The 20926-nt window shown below is 40.7% G+C and overlaps 1 protein-coding gene across 1 annotated transcript; it reads right to left on the bottom strand.

The window, feature by feature from the left end:
• Positions 1-869: 869 nt before the first annotated feature.
• On the bottom strand, positions 870-20644 carry LOC112256699 (jun dimerization protein 2). The gene is made up of 4 exons (XM_024430127.1): positions 20339-20644; positions 8132-8349; positions 1816-1920; positions 870-1729 (listed from the first exon to the last, which is right to left on the bottom strand). Exons 1-4 carry the CDS (start codon positions 20424-20426, stop codon positions 1547-1549), a joined length of 594 nt encoding a protein of 197 aa, XP_024285895.1. The 5' UTR covers positions 20427-20644; the 3' UTR covers positions 870-1546.
• Positions 20645-20926: the final 282 nt, after the last annotated feature.

The raw sequence follows: 20926 nt of genomic DNA, 5'->3' as shown, positions 1-20926 counted from the left end.
GCACACACTCCAGCAGGTATATTTCACTGGTCACCCCAAGGCCTATTCCTCCTTTGGCCGCCTTTCCTTCCAGTTCCCTGCTGCCAATGACTGGAACGAATTGCAAAAATCACTGAATCTCCCTCACTAACTTTAAGCACCAGCTCACAGATCACTGCACCTGTACATAGCCCATCCAACTACCTCATCCCCATACTGTTTTTTTCTCTCCTTTGCAGCCCAGTATCTCTACTTGCACATTCACCTTCTGCACATCTGTCACACCAATGTTTAATTGCTAAATTGTAATTATTTTGCCACTATGGCCTATTTATTGCCTTACCTCCCTTATCTTACCTCATTTGCACACACAGTATATAGACTTTTTTTCTATTGTGTTATTGACTGTATGTTTCGTTTATTCCATGTGTAACTCTGTGTTGTTGTCGCACTGCTTTGCTTTATCTTGGCCAGGTCACAGTTGTAAATGAGAAGTTGTTATCAATTAGCCTATCTTGTAAAAAAATAAAAAGTGATATATTTAAATAATAGGTCATCAATTTGGGCACCAGGCGTGTCCATATCTGGTTTGAACATCTACTCTATGGTCCATAGAGCCTCCCAAGCCAAAACCTATATGAATATCTGCCATCAGATGGCAGTGTTAAACTACATTTACCCTGTAAACAAATTGAGAAGAGATCAAATCAGGCAGCTGATTTAAATAACCCTATAGACAAATCATCAGCTGTATTTACATGGACTTACAGTAATTTTGTAGTGGTGCCAGGGTATGATATCGTTTACAATTAGGATTTGTGTAATGCCATTATTCATATCACGGAATAAATGACCATTTGAATAGACGTTCACTGTTCTAAACCATAACAAAAGGAGAAAGGAACTATTTATTTAACAGAAATACAAAATGTATCACCTTTTGCGATAGCTTATATGTGTCTATATGATATAATATACAGTAAATTTAAAAATAAGAACCATATTTGGAAGTAATAGCAGACCAACTACAATGTAAACAGTCCATACATAGGCTATGTGCATATGACGCCTGCGCCAACAAAAATAAAACGTCTCAACCAGTCTGCCATCAGCACATACTGTAATACAGGGAAAAAAATATATTCAAAAACCCTACTAGTTCATAACCAGTACACAAGTAAAAACAAACATACGACAAGTTCTGACTGTGCCTATGGGGCCTGAGAGATCTGTCACGTTGCCCAGGAGTGGGAGTATTTCTCACCAAGCTGCATCTAGCCATGTATGTATTTATTTATTTACAGTGATAGTGGCTGAAGCTGTGGGGACCTGAATGGAAACAATAACAACACATCAAAATAAATGTGTTTAACTGCCAGCACAAAGTCCAATCACATTGGGTCACATTTGTGTTTAAAGGCTCTCTGGCTCCAGGCAGGTGTGCTTAGCTGGTTTGCCTCTAAGCCAGGAACCCAGAGATACCGAAGTGCTGCTAGTTGGCCGGAGTGGGGCTTCACTGTAAACTGTAACAACACCCTGCTCTTCAGCTCAGAGTCCTGAGACATCACTAGCCCTCCAGTTGCTCCAGCAGGGGGTTGGCTTCACTCTCAGGGGTCTTGACGCTGTCCGTCCTGACTATGCACGTTGGGCGGTGGTGATTCAACATGATGATCAGCTGCTGCCGCTCATGCTTCAGCTCCTCAATCTGAGTTTTGAGTTCAGAGTTCATCACCTCTAGTCTCTCCGATTCCTGAGACAGTGGGGGCAGTAAGATCATTACTTATTCCTAGAAAACTGGATAATTATTTCACATTTCATTAAAGAAAAACCTCTCACCCTTTGTAGATAGTCTGTCCTCTCCTTTTTTTTGTTTCTACAGCGTGCTGCTGCTACTTTGTTTTTCTCTCTCCTTCGTTTCCTCCTGTCTTCTTCCTCATCTCTCTACATTAAAGGAAAATACAAACATATTTTAAAACCGAACAAGGTGGAAAATGGACCCCGCAATTATATTTCAACTGCAGGAAACAATCTAAATGCGGGTTACTTGTTTTAATGATAATTCTGTCCAATAGGTGATGCTATTGGTCAACATTAAAGGCCCAGTACAATCAAAAACATGATATTCTGTGACACACACCCAAACATCGTTGAATAATAGTAAAGACATCAAAAACTATGAAATAACACATATGGAATCATGTAGTAACCAAACCAGTTTAAAAATATATTTGAGATTCTTCAAAGTAGCCATCCTTTGCCTTGACAACAGCTTTGGACACCCTTAGCATTCTCTCAGCCAGCTTCATGAGGAATGCTTTTTCAACATTCTTGAAGGAGTTCCCACATATGCTGAGCACTTGTTGTGTCTACTTTTCCTTCACTCTGCAGTCCAACTCATCCCAAACCATCTCAATTGGGTTGAGGTCAGGTGATTGTGAAGGCCAGGTCATCTGATGCAGCACTTCATCACTCTCCTTCTTGGTCAAATAGCCCTTACACAGCTGTTGAAAAACAAATGATAGTGGGACTAAGTGCAAACCAGATGGACTGGTGTATCGCTGCTGAATGCTGTGGTAGCCATGCTGGTTAAGTGTGCCTTGAACTCTAAATAAATCACTGACAGCGTCACCAATAAAGCACCCCCACACCTCCTCCACGCTTCACGGTGGAAACCACACATACTCTGAGTCTCACAAAGACACGGTAGATGTAACCAAAAATCTCAAATTTGGACTGATCAGGCCAAAAGGTCCAATTTCCACCGGTCTAATGTCCATTGCTCCTGTTTCTTGGCCCAGGTAAGCCTCTTATTATTGGTGTCCTTTTGTGGTTTCTGTGCTGCAATTCGAGCATGAACGTCTGATTCGCACAGTCTCCTCTGAACAGTTCATGTTGAGAAGTGTGTTACTTGAACTCTGAAGCATTTTTTGAGCTGTAATCTGAGGTGCAGTTAACTGCCGATTTCTGAGTCTGGTAACCAATGAACTTATCCTCTGCAGCAGAGGTAACTCTGGATCTTCCTTTCATGGTGGTCCTCATGAGAGCCAGTTTCATGACAGCGCTTGATGGTTTTTGCGACTGCACTAGAAGAAATTTTGAAAGTTCTTGAAATTTTACGGATTGACTGACCTTCATGTCTTAAATTAATGATGGACTGTCATTTTTTCTTTACTTATTTGAGCTGTTCTTGCCATAATATGGACTTGGTATTTTACCAAATAGGGCTACACCTCTACCTTGTCACAACGCAACTGATTGGCTGAAACGCATTAAGGTAAGATATTCCACAAATTCACTTGAATTTGAAATGTATTCCAAGTGTCAACCTCATGAATCTGGTTGAGAGAATGCCAAGAGTGTGCAAAGCTGTCATCAAGGCAAAGGGTGGTTACATTGAAGAATCTCAAATATATTTTGATTTGTTGAAAACCTTTTTGGTTACTACATGATTCCATGTGTGTAATTTCATAGTTTTGATGTCTTCACTATTATTCGACAACGTAGAAAATCATAAAAATAAAGAAAAACCCTGGAATGAGTAGGTGTGTCCAAACATTTGACTGGTACTGTATGCATGCATGTCAGCGGAAGCTCCTCAGAGGAGGAAGGGGAGGACCATCCTTCTCAGTGAACTTCATAAAAATAAATGTAAAACATTTAGACAAAACTATACTAAATAGATTCACATTTCACCAAATAATTTATTAAAACACACTGTTTTGCAATGAAGGTCTACAGTAGCCTCAACAGCACTCCATGGTGTAGCCGGAGGACAGCTAGCTTCCCTCCTCCTCTTGTTATATTGACTTCAAATACAAAACCTAGGAGGCTCTTCGTTCTCACCCCCTTCCATAGATTTAAACAGTAATTATGACAACTTCCAGAGGACGTCCAACCTATCAGAGCTCTTGCAGCATGAACTCACATGTTGTCCACCCAATCAAAGGATCAGATAACTAATCTAGTACTGAAAGCATAAGATACAGCTAGCTAGCACTGCAGTGCATAAAATGTGGTGAGTAATTGACTCAGAGAGAGAAAGACAATAGTTGAACAGTTTAACAAATTAATATTTTCAAAAATGAAAGAGAGGAGTGTCATTTTTCACATTCAGGTTCACTTACCTAGCTAGCAAATGCAGCTGGCTAGTTTAGCCTACTCAAACACCCGGCTCAAACAGAGGGATGCTATGTTAGCTAACGTTAGCTGGCTATGACTATCCAACAACATACCCTTCAAGTCAAGGTAAGCTTTTGGTTTTATTAATTTATTGCCACCAGGGCCCGTCGGTGTAACTGCTGACTGAACATTAATGTTACTGCATGATTGTAGGAGTTTTTTTTTGCATGCTCACATACAGCTGATGTGTTGTGCATTGAAGTCCACAAAGGAAGGGAAAAAGGTGAGAGGAGAAGAGTGCATAGAGGCGAGAAGGAATACAACGTGGTGTTTACGCATGATCAGAGGTGTATTCACTCTGCCAATTCTGTTGAAAAACATTTCTTAAAACGGAAGCAAACACAAACGGGGATAAAAATAACTGAATTTGTCCTATAGAAACTCTTGTTTGGAACTGTTGGACTAATGATTACACCCTAGATAAGCTAGATGCAGGCAAGAGTGTGCAAGGCAGTATTGAATGTGTCACTGTCCTTGTGTCACTGTGACCTCAAATTTATCTCAACCTGTGTGCACCTACATTGTAAACTTCCATTCATATGCTAAGTTTTAGCAAACTCATGATGGCTATAGGGAACATTTGACTATCATGTAGTAGCCTGAACGGAATATGAATGACAGTCATCCAATATTCTGTAATAGAAATTATGCCAAGCTCATTAAAAAAAGAAATGTTGTCCTCCCTCATCATAAACAGCACTAACCACCAATGGTATGTATTTCCACACTACGAGGTTGGAATAATATTGTGAAATCTGGAAAATGCTATTTAAGTATAAGAACGGTTGGAAAATACATCTCAGCCTGCTTTGGTGGGTTTGAGTTTTTGCCTGCCTGGTAGTGATGGGATGGTTGATAGCACTACTGATTCGACTCAACATATCGATGCTCGTATCAAAAGTAAAAATACCACGTGATGATGACATTGGAAGCGTTGGTGGTCACACTAGCATCTGACAGGTGTCGTAACAGAGCCGATCACTGCTAGCAGATTTGTATTTTTATCTAGACATTTCACCTTCTTAGCAGGTGGAAAGCTACTGTAGCTCAGGACGTAGCGCCATAAGGTAGAATAATCTATTCTGAAATTGTAGCACACCATTGAATCTTGAGTGCCTATTTAGAATTGTCTTTCCCAGTGATTGTAAATTAAACAGCCAAAGCAGTGTTGACAAGCAGTTACCACGTAATAAATTACGTACAAAGGTTAGTTTTATCCCTCCCTCAGTGGATCCCGCTGTGGCTTCCAAGACATTGAGCCCTGCTGGGCACTATTTACAGGGTTAATATAAACATTCTTCTCCAGTTCTCGCATGACAGGCGGTTCTGCCTGTACAGCAGCAGCAATTGAGTCTGTGGTCTTAATGCACAGGAACGAATTCCTGTTTGGATGTTCTTTTTTTTCTTTGAAACACTGGTTACATTGTATTTCTAACTTTTAAATCAAGTGTTTTGATAAGCATAGGCTGTTCCGATTTTTATTTAACATCCTAAAATCATACAAGAGAGTGTGGCTCCATTGTAAAAAACACATATACATACATATAATATATATATATATATATATAAATATATACATATACATATATAAATATATACATATATAAATATACATATAAATATACATAAATATATACATAAATATACATATAAATATATACATAAATATATACATAAATATATACATAAATATATACATAAATATATACATAAATATATACATATATATAAATATACATAAATATATACATAAATATACATATAAATATATACATAAATATATACATAAATATACATATAAATATATACATAAATATATACATATATAAATATACATATAAATATACATAAATATATACATAAATATATACATAAATATACATAAATATATACATAAATATACATATAAATATATACATAAATATATACATAAATATATACATATATAAATATATACACACACATATATATACATATACACACATATACACACACATACACACATATACACACACATACACACACATACACACACACACACACACACACACACACACACACATACATACATACATATAAATAAATATATATAAATACATCAATAAATATACACATACAGACACATATACACATATATATACACATCATTATATATATATATTACATACCCGTTCAATAGTTTAGGGATACTTAGAAATGTCTTTGTTCTTGAAAGAAAAGCACATTTTTCATCCATTAAAATAACATCAAATTTATCAGAAATACAGTGTAGACAATGTCAATTACAGTGTCGATTACAGGCTCAAAATGGCCCACCCCTTCACAGAACAGCACAAACTGTCTCTAACCAGAATTGAAAGAGGAGTGGGAGGCCCGGTGCACAACTGAGAAAGAGGACAAGTACATTAGAGTGTCTAGTTTGAGAAACAGACACCTCACAAGTCCTCAACTGGCAGCTTCATTAAATGGTACCCGCAAAACACCAGTCTCAACATCAACAGTGAAGAGGCGACTTCAGGATGCTGGTGTTTCGATAAAATAAAAAATAAAAAAATTACTGTTTTCAGTTTCAATTATTTTGGTTGAATGCTGTAACATAGAATAAAACGATTAATAAAAGTTCCATGATTGCCCAATACTGCTTATCACATACAAACTATAATTTATTCACTTTAATAAAATATTTCAGTTGTGCATTTTATTTGATTACTATTTCATTCCAAGCAAGTCATCATCTCATCTCTGTGGAGCTGCTGCCTGTGCTGTCTGACAAAAATCACTATTTTGTAGTTCTTCTAAGTAAATAAGGCATACTTTTATGACGGCTGAATACCAACTATCAATCACTTTGATCATGCATTTTCAGGTAAAGAGACCTCGAGAAGCATCAGCTGCTCTCTATGTCCTCACGATTGCGAATTCTTGTCTCTTCCATAGCAGTCGTAAATGATACACAGATCAAGTACATGCGCTATGGATTATGGTCATTGTTGTTAGGGATTTGATTTTTTGATTTGATTTGATTTGATTTAATTACCACAGTTTAATACACTAAACTATGTAGAATATTGGCCTGTTGGAAACTACAACTCCTTACAGTTCAAACTTATTTCTAGAGCAATGTGCACATGGAGTTCAAAGAAGAAGAAATAACTCAATTAAATTCAAATAACTGAACTGAAGTCAGTCAATAAGTTGTTTAAAACACGGAAAATAACCGACATTTTGGTGAAATCATCAACCATGGGATGCACAGTAAAAAATTAAATAAATAAACAGGGCAAAAAGTTTGTTTACCAACGCTCACGCCTATCCATTGCCCCACGACATTTTGATAGAGGCAATGGGAAAACAGGTTTATATAAACAGCACCCATGCTGATATGTATTCCTGACCAGTAGATGTCTCTAAGGTGCACTGTGGTTAAAAGTTCAGTTATTAACAGTTTTTCGGCACAATTGAGTGAAAGCCCCAAAGGCATTGGCTACCCATCACTACTGCCTGGTGTATTCACCAGGCGGTAAATTAGTTAATAGACCAATAAAAATAGTTCCAAATCTCGACGCAAATATCAGATAGTTTTCAGTTTTCTCCACCCCAATCAGACCACTCACAGACAGTCCTTGCAAAATTCTTGCTTGATAAGTTGCTCTTCACTAAAAGAGGCTATTTGTTTCTTTTTGACCATTTTAATTGAAAACAATCACAGTAAGGTATTTAATTGTTATCTAGAAATGATTTGATATTGAGATAAAAACAGCTGCATTGGACCTTTAGGTAGATACTTAAGTCCCTCTGAGGTCTGGGAACAAAACATTATGTTTTCAAACTCAAACTTCTGTGATGGTTAGAAAAGTTAGAAAAAACAAAACAAAAAAATGAATGGTCTTAAACAGTAAAATTACCTGAAAGATATCTGAATTTCAACTTCTGACAACATCTTCAAGAACCAAAGCAAAACTTTCATTCTCACCTCTGTTTTGATGGTTAGGGGCCTCTTCCCTAGCTTGCCCAGGAAGTGCAGTGGAGAGAGCATGGCCCCCAGTTCCTGGAGGTTGGCGTACTTGAGCTGGTCAGTCAGTGTGGTGTAGGGGATCCCTGCCAGGGGACCCAGGCTGGGCAATGAGCCGGCTGTCATCCGAGGATCTGGGATTGGTCCCGGCATCATATAAGACCCAGCCGTGACCACAGCTGATAGGAACAGGGACAAAAGGGAAGGAAAATACATTAAGAAAATCAAAGATGTGTATTGAGATGTACAATTCACCACCTTGTCCCCATGTTCTGAATATTTCACAACATTTTGCAGCTGTACCAGAGTAAAAGATCTGAATACATTTTACCCAAAATATTCACATTTCAAACCTGCTTCTAGTTTTGGTATAGTAGACAGATAATTGGTTTACTTTCATTTCAGTCTGCTAAAGGGCTTAAATGTGTCATTTCCACGAGTGCACCTGGTTTCCCTGGCAGCCTTCTCTAATGAAATGTTGGCATGTTGCAGAGCAGGAGGCCGAGGCTGTCTCCCATTAGGCCATTTTATTATTTCATCTCTTTTTTCTGGAATGTATGTATACTCCCATTTACAGAGGTCTTGGCAAGGATCTATGTGGGGGTTTTTTTATTCCCAAGAAGGCCAAGAGAGGCACACAACCCTGCACAAAAGTAGACTCAGACACGTTCCACTTTATCCCACGGAGAGCTGCAGACTGCCATTGCCAACAAACATCCATTTCCCATGTTTTCCTCCATATGATCCTTTTCTCCATGTCAGGGAGGTGGAATGTGGCTGGAGGATCTCAGGACAATGTGGCCAACCCTGGTCCTCTGATAAAGGCCCTTCCTCTATCCCTTCTCCTCCTATTTTGTCTGACTAAACTGACACTATCCATGAGCTATGGTGTCATACTTGTTCACCAAAATCTTGCCTGTAAATCTGTTTTGTTTATAACTGTAGTGATATACAGTGCATTCGGAAAGTATACAGACCTTCACCTTTTCCACATTTTGTTAAGTTACAGCCTTAATCTACAATGGATTAAATAAATATTTAAAAATAATTTATCTACACACAATACCCGATAATGCCAAAGCAAAAACAGATTTTTTGAAATTTCTGCAAATGTATTACAAATAAAAAACAGAAATACCTTATTTACATAAGTATTGACACCCTTTGCTATGAGATTTGAAATTGAGCTCAGGTGCATCCTGTTCCCATTGATCATCCTTGAGATGTTTACAACTTGGAGTCCACCTGTGGTAAATTCAATTGACTGGACATGATTTGGAAAGGCACATGCCTGTCTATATAAGGTCCCACAGTTGACAGTGCATGACAGAGCAAAAACCAAGCCATGAGGTCGAAGGAATTGTCCGTAGAGCTCCGAGACATGATTGTGTCGAGGCACAGATCTGGGGAAGGCTACCAAAACATTTCTGCAGCATTGAAGGTCCCCAAGAACACAATGGCCTCCATCATTCTTAAATGGAAGAAGTTTGTAACCACCCAGACTCTTCCTAGACTTGGCTGCCCGGCCAAACTGAGCAATCGGGGGAGAAGGCCCTTGGTCAGGGAGGTGACCAAGAACCCGATGATCACTCTGACAGAGCTCCAGAGTTATTCTGTGGAGATGGGAGAACCTTCCAGAAGGACAACCATCTCTGCAGCACTCTACCAACCAGGCCTTTATGGCAGAGTGTTCAGACGGAAGCCACTCCTCAGCAAAGGGCACATGACAGTCCGCTTGGAGTTTGCCAAAAGGCACCTAAGAGACTCTCAGACCATTAGAAACAAGATTCTCTTGTCTGATGAAACCATGATTGAACTATTTGACCTAACTGCCAAGTGTCACATCTGGAGGAAACCTGGCAACATCCCTAAGATGAAGCATGGTGGTGGCAGCATCATGCTGTGGGGATGTTTTTCAGCAGCATGGACTGGGAGACTAGTCAGGATCAAGGGAAAGATGAACGGAGCAAAGTACAGAGAGATCCTTGATGAAAACTTGCTCCAGAGTGCTCAGGACCTCAAACTGGGGGCAAAGGTTTACCTTCCAACAGAACAATGCCCCTAAGCACACAGCCAAGACAACGCAGGAGTGGCTTTGGGACAAGTCTCTGAATGTTCTTGAGTGACCCAGACAGAGCCAGGACTGCAGACCTGAATCTCCCCATCCAATCTGACATAGCCTGAGGATCTGCAGCAAAGAATGGGAGAAACTCCCCAAATACAGGTGTGCCAAGCTTTTAGCGTCATACCCAAGAAGAATTGAGGCTGTAATCGCTGCCGAATGTGCTTCAACAAAGTACTGAGTAAATGGTCTGAATACTTATCACATCTCTTTTTTTCAATACATTTGCAAATGTCTAAAACCCTGTTTTTGCTTTGTTATTATGGGGTAATTGTGTGTAGATTGATGAGGGGAAAAAAACTACTTAATCAGTTGAAGAATAAGGCTGAACCGTAACAACATTTGGAAAGAGTCTAGGAGTCTGAATACTTAGGTTTGCAAGGACATCTGCCTCTATTCCCAGGTGAGTAGCAAGTCATTAATTTGGTAGGATGACAGATAGGGTATAGTATATAAACTCAGCAAAAGAAGAAACGTCCTCTCACTGTCAACTGCGTTTATTTTCAGCAAACTTAACATGTGTAAATATTTGTATGAACATAAGATTCAACAACTGAGACAAACTGAACAGGTTCCACAGACATGTGATTAACAGAAATGGAATAATGTGTCCCTGAACAAAGGGGAGGGTCAAAATCAAAAGTAACAGTCAATATCTGGTGTGGCCACCAGCTGCATTAAGTACTGCAATGAATCTCCTCCTCATGGACTGCACAAGATTTGCCAGTTAAAGCTGTGAGATGTTACCCCAGTCTTCCACCTGCAAGTTCCCAGACATTTCTGGGGAGACTGGTCCTAGCCCTCACCCTCCGATCCAACAGGTCCCAGACGTGCTCAATGGGATTGCGATCCGGGCTCGTTGCTGGCCATGGCAGAACACTGACATTCCTGTCTTGCAGGAAATCACGCACAGAACGAGCAGTATGGCTGGTGGCATTGTCATGCTGGAGGGTCATGTCAGGATGAGCCTGCAGGAAGGGTGCCACATGAGGGAGGAGGACGTCTTCCCTGTAATGCACAGTGTTGAGATTGCCTTCAATGACAACAAGCTCAGTCCGATGATGCTGTGACACACCGCCCCAGACCACGACGGACCCTCCACATCCAAATCAATCCCACCTCAGATTACAGGTCTCGGTGTAACGCTCATTCCTTCTACGATAAACGCAAATCCGACCATCACCCCTGGTGAGACAAAACCGCGACTCGTCAGTGAAGAGCACTTTTTGCCAGTCCTGTCTGGTCCAGCGACGGTGGGTTTGTGCCCATAGGTGACGTTGTTGCCGGTGATGTCTGGTGAGGACCTGCCTTACAACAGGTCTACAGGCCCTCAGTCCAGCGTCTCTCAGCCTATTGCGGACAATCTGAGCACTGATGGAGGAATTGTGCATTCCTGGTGTAACTCGGGCAGTTGTTGCCATCCTGTACCTGTCCCGCAGGTGTGATGTTCAGATGTACCGATCCTGTGCAGGTTTTGTTACATGTGGTCTACCACTGCGAGAACGATCAGCTGATGGTCCTGTCTCCATATACAGTGGGGAGAACAAGTATTTGATACACTTCTGATTTTGCAGGTTTTCCTACTTACAAAGCATGTAGAGGTCTGTAATTTTTTCATAGGTACACTTCAACTGTGAGAGATGGAATCTAAAACAAAAATCCAGAAAATCACATTGAATGATTTTAAGGTAATGAATTAGCATTTTATTGCATGACATAAGTATTTGATACATCAGAAAAGCAGAACTTAATATTTGGTACAGAAACCTTTGTTTGCAATTACAGAGATCATACGTTTCCTGTAGTTCTTGACCAGGTTTGCACACACTGCAGCAGGGATTTCGGCCCACTCCTCCATACAGACCTTCTCCAGATCCTTCACGTTTCGGGGCTGTCGCTGGGCAATACGGACTTTCAGCTCCCTCCAAAGATTTTCTATTGGGTTCAGGTCTGGAGACTGGCTAGGCCACTCCAGGACCTTGAGATGCTTCTTACGGAGTTACTCCTTAGTTTCCCTGGCTGTGTGTTTCGGGTCGTTGTCATGCTGGAAGACCCAGCCACAACCCATCTTCAATGCTCTTACTGAGGGAAGGAGGTTGTTGGCCAAGATCTCACGATACATGGCCCCATCCATCCTCCCCTCAATACGGTGCAGTCGTCCTGTCCCCTTTGCAGAAAAGCATCCCCAAAGAATGATGTTTCCACCTCCATGCTTCATGGTTGGGATGGTGTTTTTTATTTGAATTTTACCTTTATTTAACTAGGCAAGTCAGTTAAGAACAAATTCTTATTTTCAATGACGCCTAGGAACAGTGGGTTAACTGCCTGTTCAGGGGCAGAACGACAGATTTGTACCCGGTCAGCTCGGGGATATGAACTTGCAACCTTTCGGTTACTGTTCCTAGTCCAACACTAACCACTAGGCTACCCTGCCGCCCCATGTTCTTGGGGTTGTACTCACACTTCTTCCTCCAAACCCGGCGAGTAGAGTTTAGCCCAAAAAGCTCTATTTTTGTCTCAGACCACATGACCTTCTCCCATTCCTCCTCTGGATCATCCAGATGGTCATTGGCAAACTTCAGACGGGCCTGGACATGCGCTGGCTTGAGCAGGGGGACCTTGCGTGTGCTGCAGGATTTTAATCCATAACGGCGTAGTGTGTTACTAATGGTTTTCTTTGAGATTGTGGTCTCAGCTCTCTTCAGGTCATTGACCAGATCCTGCCGTGTAGTTCTGGGCTGATCCCTCACCTTCCTCATGATCATTGATGCCCCACGAGGTGAGATCTTGCATGGAGCCCCAGACCGAGGGTGATTGACCGTAATCTTGAACTTCTTCCATTTTCTAATAATAATTTCTAGTTGTTGCCTTCTCACCAAGCTGCTTACCTGTTGTCCTGTAGCCCATCCCAGCCTTGTGCAGGTCTACAATTTTATCCCTGATGTCCTTACACAGCTCTCTGGTCTTGGCCATTGTGGAGAGGTTGGAGTCTGTTTGATTGAGTGTGTGGATAGGTGTCTTTTATACAGGTAATGAGTTCAAACAGGTGCAGTTAATACAGGTAATAAGTGGAGAACAGGAGGGATTCTTAAAGAAAAACGAACAGGTCTGTGAGAGCCGGAATTCTTACTGGTTGGTAGGTGATCAAACACTTATGTCATGCAATAAAATGCAAATTAATTACTTCAAAATCATACAATGTGATTTTCTGGATTTTTGTTTTAGATTCCGTCTCTCACAGTGTACCCATGATAAGAATGACAGACCTCTACATGCTTTGTAAGTAGGAAAACCTGCAAAATCGGCAGTGTATCAAATACTTGTTCTCCCCACTGTAGCGCTATCTTAGGCGTCTCACAGTACGGACATTGCATTTTTTTTTGCCCTGGCCACATCTGCAGTCCTCATGCCTCTTTGCAGCATGCCTAAGACATGTTCATGCAGATGAACAGGGACCCTAGGCATCTTTCTTTTGGTGTTTTTCCAGAGTCAGTAGAAAGGCCTCTTTAGTGTCCTAAGTTTTCATAACTGTGACCTTAATTGCCTACCGTCTGTACGCTGTTAGTGTCTTAAAGATGTGGTGGTGTGGGGGCTGTGCTTTGGCAAAGTGGGTGGGATTATATCCTGCCTGTTTGGCCCTGTCCGGGGGTATCATCGGATGGGGCCACAGTGTCTCCTGACCCCTCCTGTCTCAGCCTCCAGTATTTATTCTGCAGTAGTTTGTGTCGGGGGGCTAGGGTCAGTCTGTCATATCTGGAGTATTTCTCCTGTCTTATCCGGTGTCCTGTGTAAATTCAAGTATGGTCTCTAATTCTCTCTCTTTATTTCTCTCTCTCGCAGGACCTGAGCCCTAGGACCATGCCTCAGGACTACCTGGCACGATGACTCCTTGTAGTCCCCAGTCCACCTGGCTGTGCAGCTGCTCCAGTTTCAACTGTTCTGCCTGTGGCTATGAAACCTGACCTGTTCACTGTGATTACTATTATTTGACCATGCTGGTCATTTATGAACATTTGAACTTCTTGGCCATGTTCTGTTATTAATCTCCACCCAGCACAGCCAGAAGAGGACTGGCACTCCTCATAGCCTGGTTCCTCTCTAGGTTTTTCCCTAGGTTTTAGCCTTTCTAGGGAGTTTTTCCCTAGCCACTGTGCTTGTACACCTGCATTGCTTGCTGTTTGGGGTTTTAGACTGGGTTTCTGTACAGCACTTTGATATATCAGCTGATGTAAGAAGGGCTATATAAATAAATTTGATTTGATTTAACGACCGTTCCACAGGTGCATGTTTATTAATTGTTTATGGTTCATTGAACAAGCATGAGAAACCGTGTTTAAACCCTTTACAATGAAGATCTGTTTAGTTACTTGGATTTTTACGAATTATCTTTGAAGACAGGGTCCTGAAAAAGGAACACTCTTTTTTTGCTTAGTTTAGGTTACACTGTAGCTCACTTAACAGTGTCTCAATATAGTTTGTTTAAACAAAAGCATTTTAAATTAACTGCTTGACTCTACAAAATTTTGCCTCACTCATTTGTAAGCTTGCATCAGCCATTCATTATTTTGCTACTATTCAATGCAAAGGTTGCCATGAAAATCAACCTGCTCTAAAATCAAAGAGAAGGTGCGTAGAGAGAGGTAGCCAAGAACAGCTAGATACCACAACTCTCCCAAGGATATCAGAGCCTGTTGCATGCTGCAGACAAGACCACCGTCTGATTTCACATTTCCCACCACATTATGGACTGAAATGGACTTACAGATATACTCACAACACCAACTAAATAACATCCCTGGGGTACAACCTGGGTAAAGAATCATATTAGCGTATACCTTTGTTCTGAATGTACAGTATCCTTCCAAAATATCTAAAAATAGAAATAGCTTGAGCTCAGCAGGATATGCAAGCATTCAAGTAATGGCTGAGTGAATGATGAGGGAAAAACAAACAGAACAGAAACTGTTTTCTTTGTTTGGAAGTTAGCATGCCATAGGATGCCATTTCCATCGCTATTCACACAGCCGTAACACATCTGGACAACAGGAACACTTATGTGAGAATACTGTTCATTGACTACAGTACAGCATTCAACACTATTGTTCCCTCCAAGCTCAACACAAAGCTCTGTGTCTGGACACCACCCTCTGCAACTGGACCCTGGACTTCCTGACGAGCAGAGCACAGGCTGTGAGGATTGGCAACACCTCCTCCACACTGACTCTTAAAGTTTCCTCGGCCCTCTGCTGTACTTCCTATACACCTATGACTGCATGGCTTTGCATGACACTAATTCCATCAAGTTTGCTGATGACACCACAGTTATAGGCCTGATAACTAACAACAAGTCAGCCTACAGGGAGGAAGTAAGTGAACTTGCAACCTCTCCCTCAACATCAGCAAAACAAAGGAGTTGATTGTTGACTTCAGGAAGCAGAGGAGGGAACATGACCTGACTCAAATGAACGGGACTGCAGTAGAGAGTCAGCAGTTTTAAGTTCCTCCGTGTCCACATCACTGAGGACATGACATTGACCAACAACACCACCACTCTTGTCAAGAGGGTGCAACAGCATCTCTACTTCCTAAGGCAGCTGAAGAAATTCACATGCCACCCGGGTCCTCTCCATATACTACTGCTGCACCATTGGAACGCGGCCTGGAACGAAAATTGCTCCATACATGAACGCAAGGCCCTCCAGCTTGTGATGAAGATGGCCCAGTACATCACTGGTACCGTGCTTCCACCCATCTAGGAAATCTACTCAGAACGGTGCCTGAGGAAGGCCCGCAGCATCATTAAGGACCCCACACACCTCAGCCACAAGCCGTTCACTCCCTTACCATCAGGCAGTCGGTATCAGAGCTTGGGGTCTGATAGAAACTGTCTCTGAGCCTGTTGGTATCTACAAGCCATCAGACTGCTGAACACTAACTGGACTGACCACCTGCACAGACTCTCCAGAACTTAGCACACACACACACACACACACACACACACACACACACTACCAGACTCCTATTATGATTGCTAAATGCTGCACAACTTAAACACTTGCCTCCCAAACCCCCCTTCTCCAAAACGTGTAAATATTGGACTAAACATTATGCCTTCCTGTATTATACTTATGCTAAAAAAATGTATTCTGTTGTACTGAGCCATTTACTTTATGTCTGTATTTTTATATTTTATTATTGATTATTCTTGTTGTGAAGGAACCTGCAAGTAAGCATTTTGTTGGACGGTGAATACCATGTGTATCCCGTACATACGGCTAATAAAACTTCAAACTAGTAAGAGTACAGTAATCCAGACACCAACTAAAACCCAGGATACATTGATACAGGATGTCCTACCTCTGACCAAAATAATAGAAAGTACTGAAGGTTTCCTTCAAATGTCTATACAGCTTGGGCCTATGCCGTTTAGTCGTACAACGTTGAGTTGCAATTAATGGGACCCAAGCAAAGTAAGCCAATAACCTCACTCTGGGCAAGGTACCAAGACAAGTAATTCGAGGTTTTTGTGTATTTGCATGCAAGTGTAGCCTGTTTCACTCAAGAATATGCTAGCCCTTTCTATCTGCCCCCTCCCTCCACCACCTCCCTCCACCACCTAACTGCCCTAATGTGCAACATTAAATCTACCAACAGCTTCCATTTGCCCTCCTTTTACAGCAAATTCTGTTCAACTAAGTAAATAATTTACTAAAATATTACCATTGCACAGATACAACCCAATTTGGCTTTACGGATGAAAATCTTGTAATTGTCAGTGTGTGTGTATATATATATCACACACAGTACCAGTCAAATGTTTCGACATACCTACTCATTCAGGGTTTTTATTTTTTACTATTTTATACATTGTAGAATAATAGTGAAGACATCAAAACTATGAAATAACACATATGGAATCATGTAGTAACCAAAAGTGTGAAATCAAAATATATGTTATATTTTAGATTCTTCAAAGTACCCACCCTTTGCCTTGACAAATTTGCACACTCTTGGCATTCTCTCAACTATCTTCATGAGGTAGTTACCTGGAATGCATTTCAATTAACAGCTGTGCCATTTTAAAAGTGAATTTGTGGAATTTCTTTCCTTAATGCGTTTGAGCCAATCAGTTGTGTTGTGACAAGGTAGGGGTGGTATACAGAAGGTAGCTCTATCTGGTAAAAGACCAAGTCCATATTATGGCAAGAACAGCTCAAATAATCAAGGAGAAATGATAGTCCATCATTACTTTAAGACATGGTCAGTCAATTTGGAAAATGTCAAGAACTTTCTTCTAGTGCAGTCGCAAAAAACATCAAGTGCTATGATGAAACTGGATCTCATGAGGACCGCCACAAAAAAGGAAGACCCAGAGTTACCTCTGCTGCAGAGAAGCCATGAAGTCCTGGCTGCTTTACCATTCCAGGTAACTACCTCATGAAGATAGTTGAGAGAATGCCAAGAGTGTGCAAATTTGTCAAGGCAAAGGGTTCATTAGAGTTACCAGCCTCAGATTGCAGCCCAAATAAATGCTACAGAGTTCAAGTAACAGACATCTCAACATCAACTGTTCAGAGGAGACTGTGTGAATCAGGACTTCATGGTCAAATTGCTGCAAGAAACCACTACTAAAGGACACCATTAAGAAGAAGAGACTTTCTTGGGCCAAGAAACACGAGCGATGGACATTAGACTGGTGGAAATCTGTCCTTTGTTCTGATTTTTGGCTCTAACCGTCGTGTCTTTGACAGAGTAGGTGAATGGATGATCTCCACATGTGGGGTTTCCACCATGAAGCATGGAGGAGGTGGAGTGATGGTGCTTTGCTGGTGACACTGTCAGTGATTTATTTGGAATTCAAGGCACACTTAACCAGCATGGTTACCACAGCATTCTGCAGTGATGCACCATCCCATCTGTTTTGTGCTTAGTGGGACTAACATTTGTTTTTCAACCGGACAATGATCCAAAACCCACCTCCAGCGTGTGTAAGGGCTATTTTACCAAGAAGGAGAGTGATGGGGTGCTGCATAAGATGACCTGGCCTCCACAATCACCCAACCTCAACCCAAGTAAGATGGTTTGGGATGAGTTGGACCGCAGAGTGAAGGTAAAGCAGCCAACAAGTGCTCAGCATATGTGGGAACTCCTTCAAGACTGTTGAAAAAGCATTCCTCATGAAGCTGGTTGAGAGAATGCCCCGAGTGTGCAAAGTGGTCATCAAGGCAAAGGGTGGCTACTTTGAAGAACCTAAAATATATTTTGATTTGTTTAAAACTTTTTGGGTTACTACATGATTCCATGTGTTATTTCATAGTTATTTCTTCACTAATATTCTACAACGGAGAAAATAGTAAAAAGAAAAGAAAAACCCAGGAATGAGTAAGTGTGTCCAAACTTTTGCCTGGATAGATAGAGAGAGCTAACTAACAGAATAGATATTGGTATGTCTTAGCAAAACCTGTCTTAGCCTGGTTCACCTTATGTGCAGAACGTGATTCAATGTTTGCTATGTATTGCACATTTTGATTGTACCAGACTGAAACTCATTTTTAAATCAAGAAAATACAAGCAAATGTCCATCGTTTTGTCTCAGCATATAATTAGTTTCAGTTCTAAAGTTCCTCAAAAGGAAAGTACCAAGCCCAAAAACCTGGAAGTAATATGTGGAACTCCTCTGGTATTGTTGAAACTAGTACTGTTATGATGTTAGTTGCAATGCTACATGATAATGACCTTTGTGGCAGCTTTAGTAGCCTATGCAGTAGTCACATACTTCAACAACCAGGTCTCTGTAATGTTTTTTTTATGCAACAACTGTAATGTGCGTCTATATACAAAGCCATAAGAATGTGCAGACCATTTTAATTAACAATAATACAAATATCTCCATAGCACAGTTTATGTGCAGTCATTGCAGATATCTAAGAAAATGATCTAATAGATGTATTGTTGTCCTTGTATTAGAGACAAATACATCTTGGTCATTTATTTTAATGCCCTGACTAAGTTGCTCTGGATAAGTGCATCTGCCAAATGAACAAAATGTATATCTTAATGTAATGACCTGTGGTCCTGTAAAGCGCAGTTATATTGCATTCACAAAGAAACATGTTTTCTCCCTCCCAGTGAAAGTAAGGAATGAATGGTGAACAATAAGGCAGGGTTTATGAGCAATCCAATGTTTCATGTCAAGACGCCTTTGGAGGTTTTCAATTGAGGACTGTGTACCTGCAACCTCACCATTCATACCAATAATCTATGTCCCAATAAAGGCAGATTAGAAAATGTAATTAAATTGAAATATGTATTATATGAATAAGAACGATACAAATGTGTTCATTACTCAATGATTTGGGTATGCAACAGGAAAAGTTTCAATACTAAAACAGAAAGTGAAAAAATAAAGAAACCTTTAACAGAGAGCTGAAAATAGTTGAGAAATGAGCATTATTACCAGAAGCCTATTTTATTTGACAGAAAAAATGGATCCAGCGTCCACTGTAAATAGTAGGCTACCTACTAAATTGATACATTGTCAGAATTCCATCACGTTTTTGTAAAACTCCTGAAAGCCCGTGTTTACACAGCAACAAGAAAAGTAAACCTGGTTAATAATGATACACTTGCGTCATGACTCATTTCAAAGCATTAGTTATATATTCAGTATGGCATGCATGCATGTTATGTAACGGACTTTTGCAGTGATGAAACGTTAAACCAATTATACATGTTCGTTCAGGAAAAATTAAGTTGCAGAGAACCACTTTATTGGGATGAATAAACGTGTAGGTCTGCAAGCGTGCATACTAAACAGATGAAAACCATTGAGTGTAAAGCTAGGTCTTGTGAATAACGTTTATAAACTCCATAAATGCTTAAATTAGGCTATTGCTGCCCAATCCAAAGAGAACGAAAGAACGGGATTACACAATTGCACGACTGTGCACAATTGTCCACTGAAAAACTCATGAATTGCACACATTCGCAACTCAAGTGTGGCGCCCCAGTATAATAAATGTTTCTCGACTACGAAAATATATTACCTGACTTTGATCCCGAGTGCAACAGTTGTCCTTTCTTCTTGTCAGCTGAAGGTCGAGAGTATATTTTAAAAATTGGAAACCGTTGCATCAGCCCGTTTAAATAGTGATCCCTATCTGGGAGGATTTGGGAATGCGGAAATGAGTTATGCCAACTAGACGTAAACTGGGATGTAAAAAGCACAGCTCAAAGTGGGAGCAAGAAGTGGGGAAGTCCTGTGCGTCCCTCCCCTAGAAACCAGAAAACAAACCCCTCCACTGACCCAGTGCAGAACAGGACAGACCCTGTCGTCTGCCCACGCACCTCAATTGGCATTCCGTGTGTAATTTACACCTGCCGTTAATGCCTTATAAACGCCATTTTTGTTTGAATAATTCACTATATCAATACTCTCACCTTTTCCAGAGACAGAAACAGAGAGAGAGATCTTTTCTACAACAATTAAGAGAAACTACCAACAAGGGGAGCATCCAGATCAAATTCAATGCGGGTTGTTTTTAGATATTATGAAATGCATTAATTGTGAAACTCGATGGAGCAACACTAGCTGGTATGTGTGATGTTTAACAATCAAAAAAAACACCCAACAT

This window comes from Oncorhynchus tshawytscha, linkage group LG08 (genome assembly GCF_018296145.1).
Source record: "Oncorhynchus tshawytscha isolate Ot180627B linkage group LG08, Otsh_v2.0, whole genome shotgun sequence".
NCBI classification, from domain to species: Eukaryota; Metazoa; Chordata; class Actinopteri; order Salmoniformes; family Salmonidae; genus Oncorhynchus; species Oncorhynchus tshawytscha.
This window is presented reverse-complemented; position numbering and strand designations above follow the sequence as displayed.